At 42.1% G+C, this 11,461-nt stretch overlaps 2 protein-coding genes across 2 annotated transcripts in view; both read left to right on the top strand.

Annotated features, from left to right (window-relative positions):
* The first annotated feature begins 210 nt into the window (after window positions 1-210).
* LOC146699473 (uncharacterized) lies at window positions 211-8,366 on the top strand. Its single transcript, XM_085472413.1, has 6 exons — window positions 211-325; window positions 1,563-1,937; window positions 2,025-2,288; window positions 3,901-3,985; window positions 4,674-4,711; window positions 4,968-8,366. The coding sequence occupies exons 1-6, from the start codon at window positions 274-276 to the stop codon at window positions 4,973-4,975; spliced, it is 822 nt and encodes a 273-aa protein (XP_085328539.1). The 5' UTR covers window positions 211-273; the 3' UTR covers window positions 4,976-8,366.
* Window positions 8,367-8,527: 161 nt separating this feature from the next.
* Window positions 8,528-11,461, top strand: part of mtx1a (metaxin 1a) — a 13,472-nt gene continuing 10,538 nt past the window's right edge. Inside the window, exon 1 of the mRNA XM_085472412.1 lies at window positions 8,528-8,652. Coding sequence (XP_085328538.1) covers window positions 8,572-8,652 — 81 coding nt within the window. The 5' untranslated portion in view covers window positions 8,528-8,571. The remainder of the gene's footprint in view (window positions 8,653-11,461) is intronic.

The following is an 11,461-nucleotide window of genomic DNA, read 5'->3' as shown; positions in this document are numbered from 1 at the left end:
AGAAACAAAGATTTTTACACAACGTTCTTGTTCTCTTTGTTGCATGTTGCAAATCTAATGAACATGAAACCCTCCTCCTGCAGCTCAGAGTGCTTTGGTCTCTGAGTTTCTGCAAACTGTTTCTATTTTTTAAATGAATCACGTGGTTTCAGGAAGTGACCATAAAAGAAACGACAGATTCACAAAGACAACTCTTCAGCCTCATTTCATCATCCAGCTCTTTACTCTCTGCTCGCTCCTCTGACTGCAGCAGAGCCTCAGCAGAAACTAAGGATGGCAGTTTGGGACAAACAGCTTCTGTGGAGCTTCATGTTCCTGCTGGCAGGTAAGACTGAAGTCTTATTTTGATCCTGTTTTAGTGACGATCAGTGGAAACAGGGTTCAGAGTTTTCCTTTGACTCGCTCGCTGCTGCTGCTCTGCATCCAAATCCTGTTTAAAGGCACAAAAGCAGAAACCACATGTCAGAGATGTGAGTGTGAATGTAGAAGATCAATAAGTGATCGAGCAGCTGGAAGTGATCATTGTAGCCACCTTAAAGCTGCTGAGGGGAAATCAAAAGGAGAAGTTATTTTACGTTACTTTGTTTTCACACAAACATTTTGTAGCAGACTCATTATTTCTGACTGACGTCACATTTACTTGATAGAAAAACTTTACAGTTACTATTGAAGACAGCAGGTTTCAATGAATGCAGTCATTGATTTTATTATTGGCACTTATTTATTTTTTATTTGCTCATGGATCTTCTCGTACCTCCTTCCTGAGATCGGTGCTGCTCGGCGCTGGGAACCTGGTGAACAGTCAGGCAGTTATTTGAGGAAGTTGTTGGGACACTTGAGTTCCTTCATTCTTCTTTTTTCCGGCCAGCTTTGCTGTGACGTTTTCCTGCTTATCAGATGTGTTTCTGTCTTCATCTCTACAGTTTGTCTTATTTACTTATTTTGCATCGTATCAAAAACTCTTGTTAGAAAGTAGAGGAACTACTGTTGTTTGTGTGCTGGTGTCTAAAACTGGTTTTATGGAGTTTAAATTGTGGGTATTTTTGTTTTTCGAAACACCCTGTTTCAGTTTAATCAGTGTTGTCAATAAATTGCATGTTCAAAAAATGTTTTGTTTCACTCTCATTTCTCCTTGTTTCATGTTGAAGCTCGACCTGGAACCTTGTTAAGATCCAACCATGCAAAACATGATTTTTTGCCATTTTTCAAGTGATCTTAACCCCCTGATCTGGACTGCACGAAGCCTTTAATATCACAGTCGCCCTCTAGTGGCTTGCTGCAGTACAGGTGATGAGAAAATATAAAACAGTTAGCAGTTACAATTAGTAACTGCTAACTCATCAGTACCTGACTTTGTTCCTGTCAGTATAACAGCAGACACTACAGTATGGAAGCCCGTAGTGTCAAAAACCAGAAATTTTGAGAAAAGTAACTCGAAATTTGGAGTTATGTTCATAAAAAAAAGTTGTGTTGATAGTTTGTGTGCAACCATAACAACTACCCAGAATACCCTGCCATGATTCTTTGTTTAATCTGACCAGCTTTGTATATTTCACACACAGGTGCTGTGGCTCAAACTGTGGTCTATCCTTTCACGTCTACCTGTGCTGTCAGAGGGTCCACTGCCACCCTCCCCTGCACCTTCACACCTCGGAAGTCTTTCAGTGATGGTCAGAGAGAAGTTCCTCTAAAGATCGTCAGAGTCCGCTGGTGTAAGAACCATGTACTCTGTCAGGGCAGCGTGCCATCTGTGTATGACAGTAACTCAGCAAACATCGATCCTCGTTATCAATATCTGGGAGACAAGAAGACAAACTGCACTTTACAGATCAGAGATGTTCAGCAGAGAGACAACGCAAGCTTTCGCTTCAGGATGGAAGCTGATCATCCTGAAGGACATTTTACTAACCAGACAGGAGTGAATGTCACGGTTGTTGGTGAGAACAAAAAATCTTAATTCTGCAAATAATCATTCATCATTAAGAATTAATAAGTGTGAAGTAATATGAACACTTTGATTTTAGATTCGTCTAAAATGAGAATAATCAGCTCCAGTGATGATAAAAAGGTGAGCAGAGGTGAAAACGTCACACTGCTCTGCGCTTCAGTCTGCACTTTCCACCAACTGGAGGTTACCTGGTTCAAAGATGGCCACGCCCTCTCAGACACTGGCTCCTCTCTTGAGCTCGACAATGTGACTGCAGAGGATTCTGGGAACTACACCTGTGCTCTGAAGAGCATCATGGAGACTCTCTCTGAGCCGTACAGCCTGCAGGTGGAGGCTGGAGGTTTGTTCAGTTTTCTGAAACCTTTTAAGACGTCATCAAACTGAGAACACAAACTCTACAGAGATGTGGGAGCGATCTCCGGCCACAATTTCAAACTGAAAAAAGAAGCTTTGAAAAGTTAGAGGATGCTTAAAATTAAATTGTTAAATTTAGCAAAACTGAAACAAAGACTGGTAAAGTGTTTTGATAGAATGAACCTCAAATTTGATTCTTTTAGGTTTCAAGTAACTTTAAATGATAAACTTTGCCTTTTGTAAACGATGTTCTAAAAAATGATTACACACATTGGGAAATTATTTAAATACTGACACTTCTTCCACAGAGTCGCCTCACAGCTGTGACTTTATGAGCTACGTGGTGTTTGGCAGGAAGGAACCTCAAATACAAACAATAATAATAATAATAATAATAATAATAATAATAATAATCATTTTTGCAAAGATTCAAGTTTTGTTTTAACATATCAAAGGATTTTATGAGCCTCCAAAACGTATTGTGACTTTTGCAAACCCTTAAAAAAAATAAATAAATAAAATCAGTTTTTACCCCAAACACAGACTTTCAGACACAAAAAGTGAAACATCTGAAGAATTCAAATGACTTGAATACAAATGAAAATGTATTTGTTGAGTCCTGCCGTGGTTTGTATGTTTCAGCAATGTTAGCCTGTTTTAAACATCACAGGTGGACTCACCTGTGCATCCTCTGTCCTCAGATGATCTAATGAGATCTGCAGCAGAATTAAAAAGCATGGCTACTGGATGGACTCAAGCACAGACAGAGTTCTTTGCACACAAACGAAGGCAGTTTATTTACAATATGGAACATGGTACAGTGAGTTGGGAGGGGCTCCAGTGAGAAGGGGGTAATCCACGCACACTCACTCCTCTTTAGCCGCAATCGCTCTAAAACTCCACTCACACCGCCACACACACGATAGGTCCGTAATCTGGTCCAGGAGGGGGATATCTACATACAGGCGAATACACACAGGGACTTCTTTAAAGAAGCCGAGAGAACGAACTCGGGAGACTCTGCGTTCCAGCGGAGAGCTGCTCTGTGCAACTGCCTTCAATAGTAGCTGGGGAATCAGCCAGAACAGCAGCAGGTGGTGACAATCACACAGGTGCGTGGGCCAAGAGCAAGAGCCCGTAACAAGCTCCGCCCAGGCAGAGAGGAGTGAGGGAGAGGGAAAGAAAGAAAAGAAAACCTCGTGCGAGCCAGCCAGAGACACGGGGACCATGTCCCCTCTATTTATGTCCGAGTGGATGAATTCTTTTATCACTAGTTTTTCTATTTAGTCAATAAAGTTACAACATGTGAGTAAAACGTTTTTCTTTTTTTTAGCAAAACACCACCTCGACAGCACCCAGTGACATTCTGTGAAAACTAAAGTTAGTAGAAACATGATCGGACGCTCAGGTCACTTCACTGACAGCACAAACTCATCACTCAGGATAAATTACATGCAGGATGAAAACTGACTTAAACATATATAAATACATAAAAACAGGTTGTTTCAAAGCTATATTTCTATCAGAGCTTTCTCACTTCCAACCCGTAACATACCGACAGTTTGTGCTGATTTCTACATATGTTTCTGTTTTCACAGCTGGTGGAAACCTTCCTCCGATACCTGGTGTGGTGTTTGTTGTCCTGCTGGTTGTGATCGCGCTCGTGCTCTTCATCGTCGAAAGGTACAAATCAGTCTGAGTTCCTCTTCAGCAGCAGCTGAAGGTGGCTGTGCTGAACCTGAGTTATATTACGTTTTAGTGATTTTACTTGTGTTCATGTAAAGTACAGGTATGTAACATTACATCACCTGTGTGATTAACAGTATAACAGTAAAGCTTTCTCTGCCAACAAAGAGCTGAAGAGACGGACAGCTGAGCTTTGGTTCAGCAGCCTGTGTAAGTGTTAGCATCAAGCCCACAGCACAGGTGGAGGTCTGATGTCAGGAAACAGAAATGATCTGAAGTACAAATGTGAAATCAGCCTCCGTCTCTCACGCCTCGTGTATATATGTGCGTTGACTCGTCTGCCCTGAACCTCCCACAGCTCCCTCACCTAAACAGAGCATTTCCTGCTGTTTCTTACATGATAAAACACATGAAAACAATTTTACATCAAATCATTTTTCATACTCACATCTCACAAATACACAATAACACCCAACACGCTTCACTTTCTCAGTTTGTGGGTTTGTTTAACTGATTCTTACTGTTTATTCTTTTAAACACTTAATGATTTTGTTAAATATGTTCACAGCATATTATGAATAATTATAATCTTAACCCTGACTCACATGTCATCCTTCTTTATCCACATGTTTGTTTTCTTTGTAGTTTTTGATATTTGATTGTAAAATCAGTCATATTGTTACAGGAGGCTGAGAGCAGCAGAGGGTCAGAGAGCTGCTGAAGGTGAGTTACTGATGGGAGGAACTGTTTAACACACTTTACCCCTTTTATTGAGGATAATGGGATGGATTAAGATATATTTATAATGTGATGACTTGGTAAGAATAATAAGCAGACGATGCAGTAGGCTAAGTGGGGTGAGATGACGTCTAATGGGAGAAAGAAGAAGAGATCAGTGATTCCTTTACGGAGCAAACTAACAGCCATCTTCCTGTGTTTCTGTCCTCTTCACTGTTTTCACATCTGTCTGTGGTTTCAGCTTCCTGATAACGTCTACAGCAGCGTTCAAGAACAACACGACCAACAGGAAACTACAGTCGGCTACACCTGTGTCCAGCTCACACAGGAGAAATAGAATAGAATAGAATAGAATAGAATAGAATAGGTCTTTAAAGTCATTGCTTCAGTTTCAGTTTCAGTTTTATTTGTCATATGGAAGTTAGCACAGGGTCAACATTGCAATGAAATGTGTTTGACGAGCAGCAGTCACTCAGCAGCATGATACAGTAGGAGAAAATATAATAAAAAAGAAATTAGAAAAATAGTAAGGAGCAACTATTAGAGAGACGTGGTAAAAGAGAAAAGATGACTAAATATATATCTATAAATATAAATATATGTACACTAGTGATTTTCAAGAAAATCTTGAAAAGAAATATGACGGAGGGCAGATGGGACATTGCACAGGAATGAGCAGCAGAAAATTACAGTATCGCACTTTTAAATATAAATATCAATAACAATAAAGTGCAGTGACCAGTGCAGATTAAACAGAGTACTTGTGAAGCTGCAGGTAGCTTCTGAGTGCGTCCTGTGGTGTGTGTGTGTTTAAGTGTTGTGGTTGAGGTGTCGTGTGGCTTGGTGGTAAAAACTGTTTTTGAGTCTTGTAGTCCGAGCAGACAGGCTCGATGTGCTGGGTGGCTGTGGTCCTTGATGATGCTGTGTGCTTTACGGAGGCATCGCTGGAGATAAATGTCCTGAATGGCAGGAAGCCTCGTGCCAGTGATGTGCTCTGCTGCCTTCACCACCCTCTGTAGTGATTTACGGCTGCTGGCAGAGCAGCTTCTGTACCAAACTGTGATGCAGCTCGTCAGCAAGCTCTCGATCGCACACCTGTAGAAATTTGAGGTGATGTTGGAGTTCATGCCAAACTTCCTCAGCCTCCTCAGGAAGTAAAGCCGCTGTACATGTACAATGAAACGATATGTGGCTGAGTGTGCAAGAGTAAAAAATAAATATCTAAATAGTAAAGACTGCAGGAATTGGGGGTCTTTCCCCGTCTCCCTTGCTATCTCTTACAGTGGAAAAAGAGACAAAAGACTCCCCCCCCCCCCCAGCCAATGGAGACACACGTGTTTGAGAGCAGTGCAAAGACAGGGCTGAGTATAGAGTCTGGGAGTGTCCTGTGACCATGGCTCAGATTGGTGAGGTGGGTGGGCAGGATGGGGTGTGGGGGGAAGGAGCTGTTAGTGAGTCTGGAGGTGTCAAACAGTTGGTGGGCGGGGTTTGAGGGTTCAGCTGTGATGGCCCTGGTTTACCTGAGACAGGAGGATCTGACGATGACCTCTGGGGGGACAAAGATGATTGGACAGATTGAGGCCAGTTGGTGAGGAAGTGTCTGATCCAGGAGCTGGGGGGTCTAAAGGCGTTCCAGTTTGGTGGTGAGGCTGTCTGAGACGATGGCGTTGAACGCTGAGCCGTAGTCACCTCTCACAGAGACCAGAGGAGGAGCTGCAGGAAGCTCCAGTCTGACTTTCATAACGCAGCTCGTTGATCATTGTGGCCGAACTACTGAAAGCATTTACAAAACTAAAGATTTGCCTCCAAATAAAAGAAAATATCTTTGTGGACTCTCTCAGCACAGATCGTGTTTATATTAACGTGAATAATTCAGACATGATCATGTTAGAAATATTAACTGGTTAGAAAGCCTGAGTGTGTTTTTGTGGCCTCACACTCTTTATAAGGGAAATAAGTATTGCATTATTTGTCATTAGTTACTTTGTTGCTGTGTTAAATGTGGTGTTGTGTAATGAAATGAATGAATAATTCCGTTATGGTTTCCTATCTCGAGTTAAGAAACATCCATATCTACCACCTGACTTCTCATTTTAATCTGCTCCGAGTTCTGATTGAGGAAGATTTAGTTGTGCAACATTTGAGCTTTAGAGTGGAAGCTGCTGAAAACCAACAACGCCACAGTTTCCCCACTCGAGACGCAGCAGAGGACGTTTCCTTCATCCTGTTGTTTCACACAGCACATGATGAAAGACGGCAGCTTGTGTTTACAGTGAGAGACTGATTGTTGAACTGTCGATCGGTAAAAAATCAAACGCATGAACACGTCTACTTTCATTTCTACATCGTAAAATTAATCCAAAATAAAATAAGATGGGATTGTGTCACTAAATTAATGAAATAAAGATTAAAATAAAGGCCAGGGTTGCCAAGGCTGTATCACTTTGACTCATCACTGCTTTAAATAAAGGTTGGTTCTACACTGGATCAGTTGAAAGGTCACTCTGCTCTCCCGTGATTGGCTGGTTTCTGTCCGGTAACTGTTGATGCTCTGGACTTTCTTAAAGGTGGTTCAGGAGTGAAACAGCTGAGTTGTGGACTCTGTCTGAGTGTCCTGCTTCATGTTTTCTAAGAATAAATAAATAACTGTATTTATCTGACCTCCTGCTGTGAACGCCTGCTGAGTTTTCCAGGGTGCTAACATGACCTCACCCGCACTCTAAAATTTCTCCTGCACTGAGGCAGCTCTGCATAGCTGGAGTTGAATTTGGTGACAGCAGGTTTACAAACAAAGTGATCAGGAATATTTTGATAAACGAAATTTGCCCTAATCCGGTTAAAAGAAATGATATCCTTAAAGAATTTGAGACCATGGAGGTTAAGGTGATAAGAAAAAAGTACATTTCACTTCCTCTTTCCCCTAAAGTAAAAGAGGTTCACTTTAAAATCATTAATGAGGTTTATCCAACCAATGAATTCTTAAGACGGAAATTTAATTTAGATGTGAACGCCTGCACATTTTGTGAAAATGATATTGAAAGTCTGGATCACTTGTTTTTCAACTGTGAATCAGTGCACTCCTTCTGGACTGACATGTGGAGCTGGCTACAGTCCAGGAGAATTCAGTTACCACATTTGACGGTGACAGTAATAAAATTTGGAATACTTGCTGAGAATGCAGATTTTGACCTGTTGATTAGGACGTTTTTGTTAATGGGAAAATTTTTATTCACAAATGCAGATACTTTAAAGCTAAACCTTGTATAAACAGATGGCTGAATGACTTTAGACTCTGGGCTAAATCGCTGAAACTTGTGAATAACAAGAAAGCCCATAAACTTGTTGTTTTATTTAAAGAGTTTAACCTATGTTAAAAAAAAAAAAAAAAACTCCCTATTTTATAATCACGACTGCCCTTTTTTTGCACGTTAGTTTTTGCCTTTGGTTCGAATCCTTCAATGACTGTTCTTTCTTTTTGTGCTAACTCTTTTAACTTTGTGCTTATTGTTGTTGTTTTTGGGGTTTTTTTGTTCGTTTTGTTTGTTTGTTTGTTTTGCTATAATGCTCAACCGAGGATGTAACATAATCGGATTAATGATGGTGCCTTGTATGTTATACTGTTGTTTGTAAATAAAGTTAAATTAAAAAAAAAACAAAAAAAAACATGACCTCACCCTGAGTTTTGCTAGTGGTGCTGATGATAAGTACTTGTTCTTCTCTACGGATTACTTCTCTGGATCGAAAAATAAAACATTTTATTAATCCTTTTACTTTGAAATGCGTTTTTACAAAAGACTTCATTTGATAGCTACTTCCGGTGTGAGAGGTCACCATCCGGGGTGAAGATGGCGGCGCCCGATGAGTTGTTTTGCTGGGAAGGAGACTGGGGTTTGCCGTCGGTCAGTACCGACTGCCTGGTGGTTCTGGTGAGTGTCCGCTAACACCGGGCCCGGTCCCGGCTCTGTGCACGGGCGCGTTCACGCTCAGGGGCGTGGGCCGGCTCTGTGCTAACGGCTGCTAATGCTAACGCCTCAGTAAGCGTGCGTTAGCGAGGTTTCATCATAAAACTGCCGGCTGCACGGAGCGTGATCGATTACTCACGTAAACGGTAAAGTGATGACTCCACAACCAGACTGCAATAAACCGACTTTAGGCGGAAACGGAGTTTTTCTTTCATTTGTTCTCAAAATAAGTAAGCTTGATGTCCATGTGGCTCAGCTGGAGGTGAAACGGGAAGTTTTCTGACCGATCAGCGGTAACATAATAACAATATTCAACAATGATTGGCATGGTTCCTCTCGGCTCCTGTAGAGGTGGACGAATCGATCCAAGTATCGATAGTGTCGATACTAAAGCTGGTATTGGTATCGGCTCGATAGTAGTGCGATAGGATCGATACTTTGTTTCTATCTGCTAAGTTTAATGTAAGTAGATCTCATAAATCATAGCACACTGCTCTCTTGTACATCATCTGCGTTCATGAGTTAAAAGTATTGGTATCAGCAGTACTGGCTCTTTATCTACTCGGCATCTACATTTGCAGTATCACACAGCACTAGCTCGCCGTGGAGCTTTGGAAGGTGGAAATGCTCCACGTTCAGTCTGGAGCTGATCTGATTAAAACATGAATTTCATGTTTCATGAAGCAGTGCTTCTGGTTGATGTGCAGGAAAGTCTGACTCCATGGAGGACTTTGGATTTTGTGTGTTGGGTCTTTTCCTTCTGTGGTGTTTTGAATGACAGCAGGGTCTGTTTTTGTTGTGTGACAGTGAGTTTTAGAGCGCAGTGATGAGCAGAAAAAACGGCCGATCGTTTGGAGTTGTGCCTGTGTGCTGACTGAAGCCAGATCTCTGGCTCGCATCCTCATGAAGAAGGATGATGGTGGAAACCGGCTCTTTCAGTGCCGGCTGTAGTGACTCCAGCTCACCTGTAGGAAGTGAAGTACAGCTCAGATGAAAAAAGCTTCTGATGATTAATACAGTAAAAATCTTTCTCATTCATACCCTCAAAATTAGATTATGATGTTTCATTTGCAGTAATTATATTTCTGATGCTATGGACAAAAATGATGTTTATTCATATGTGGGTCACATCACCAGCTCCTCATTTCTCACAGTTGCTCCCTTTTTTGATGCTAAATCACCATCAGAGGCCGACGTGGCTTTTGTCCCAGGATCGTCGCGCTGTTGCGTGTCCTAGAGAACTTGAGCACAAGGCGTTGCTACAGCAGTAACAGATATTTTGATATCACATAAAAATTAATTGTGGACGATCTGACATGACACAGCTGTACAAGTCCCTAAATGTTCTATTTCTTCAGTCAGCAGAGCAGTGTTGTTACAGGCCTAACAGGACCTGCTGTGATTTTGCTCCAGTGGGCATGTCTCACCCTCCTGCTTTGGTCCTGAGCCCAGAGAGAGAGGGCAGAGCTGCAGTGCTGCGTGCCATGGTTCCTGCAGTGTGACTGTTTACTCGTCCTCAGTGGACGGGAGGAAGAACTGCCTGTTATTTTAAGCTTTCTACTGTTATCTAATCTATTTTTTATTACACACTGTATTCAGAGTCCAGATGTAATAATCCATCCATCTGTTTTCTTTGCCTTTAATTAATAATATAATATTAATAAATTAATTCTAAATCTGTCTCTTACCAAATAGTCATTGACCTGTAGTTCCTTATATGACCACCAGATGGCACCAGAGGTTCTTTTATCGACACGTTCGTCAGACATCAGCCTCAGTTTCAGTTTTACATCAGTCTAGTGGTTCAAATGTGTTTTTAAAAGTGCTTTAAGTCGCTGTGTGTATTAAGCTGCACTTTGTGCTGCTGGTGTAAGGGCGAGCACAGCTGGTGATGTAACGGGGAAGCATTGGCTGTTTCATGACTGTGTCCCTGAAAAGTTTTATCTTCTGAATTGAGAAACACCCAAACGTCTCCATAATTCCATCTGGACACGCCTCAGTGCCTCACAAAGGAGGCGCTCAGGAGGAGTCCTGGTCAGAAGCTGGAACCGTCCCCCTCTGAGCTCCTCCCACCTGACCAGCTCCTTACCCTGTGTCCTGATGGTGCAGGCATTCACCAGCAGACGCAAACAGTCACACTGCTGAGCGAAAAACTAAACTTATGGACAGTGCAAAAATGTCTTCTTGCCTTTTTGTAGACATATTTTCTTTTCTTATGTTTTATAATCAGCAGCAGCAGCCCTGTGTGCGCAGCCCTGTGTGTGCAGCAGTGTGTGTGCAGCAGTGTGTGTGCGCAGCAGTGTGCTGCTGCTAATGCACTTGCACTTGTCTTAATTTTAAACAGCAGAACTGCGTCATCCACAAAGGCAAAGAAACGAGTCTGTTCTGTAGGAGCAGAGCTGTGACTTTCTACCGTCCTATAAAAGCAGCTTCCCTCATCATTCATTCAGTTCATGCTTAAAAACGGGGACTTGTCCTTTAAGTGGAGGCATTAGGTGTAGTTAAAGACTCGCGACCACCCAGAATGCTTTGTGGCTGCAGAGTTTCCATTACTGCCGTGGTCCAGAGTCTCTGGTGACAGTGTGGGTACGATGATCCCCGCCTGCAGACCGCGCTGAGGGCCTCAGAGCTCTGCTGAGTGATTAAAGCTGATTGAAACATGTTTGTGTTGGACTGAAATCACACAGCAGAGCAGCAGTGCATGCTGGGTAATGACGGGCTCCTCAGCAGCGGTTGGAAAACACTAATGTGTCACTGCTGCTGTTTTTCCAAA

Source organism: Copadichromis virginalis, linkage group LG11 (genome assembly GCF_057382275.1).
Source record: "Copadichromis virginalis isolate Kocher_CV1m ecotype Utaka linkage group LG11, C_Virginalis_male_GT1.1, whole genome shotgun sequence".
Classification (NCBI taxonomy): domain Eukaryota; kingdom Metazoa; phylum Chordata; class Actinopteri; order Cichliformes; family Cichlidae; genus Copadichromis; species Copadichromis virginalis.
The sequence above is the reverse complement of the archived record's forward strand: the minus strand, read 5'-3'. Positions and strand labels throughout refer to the sequence as shown.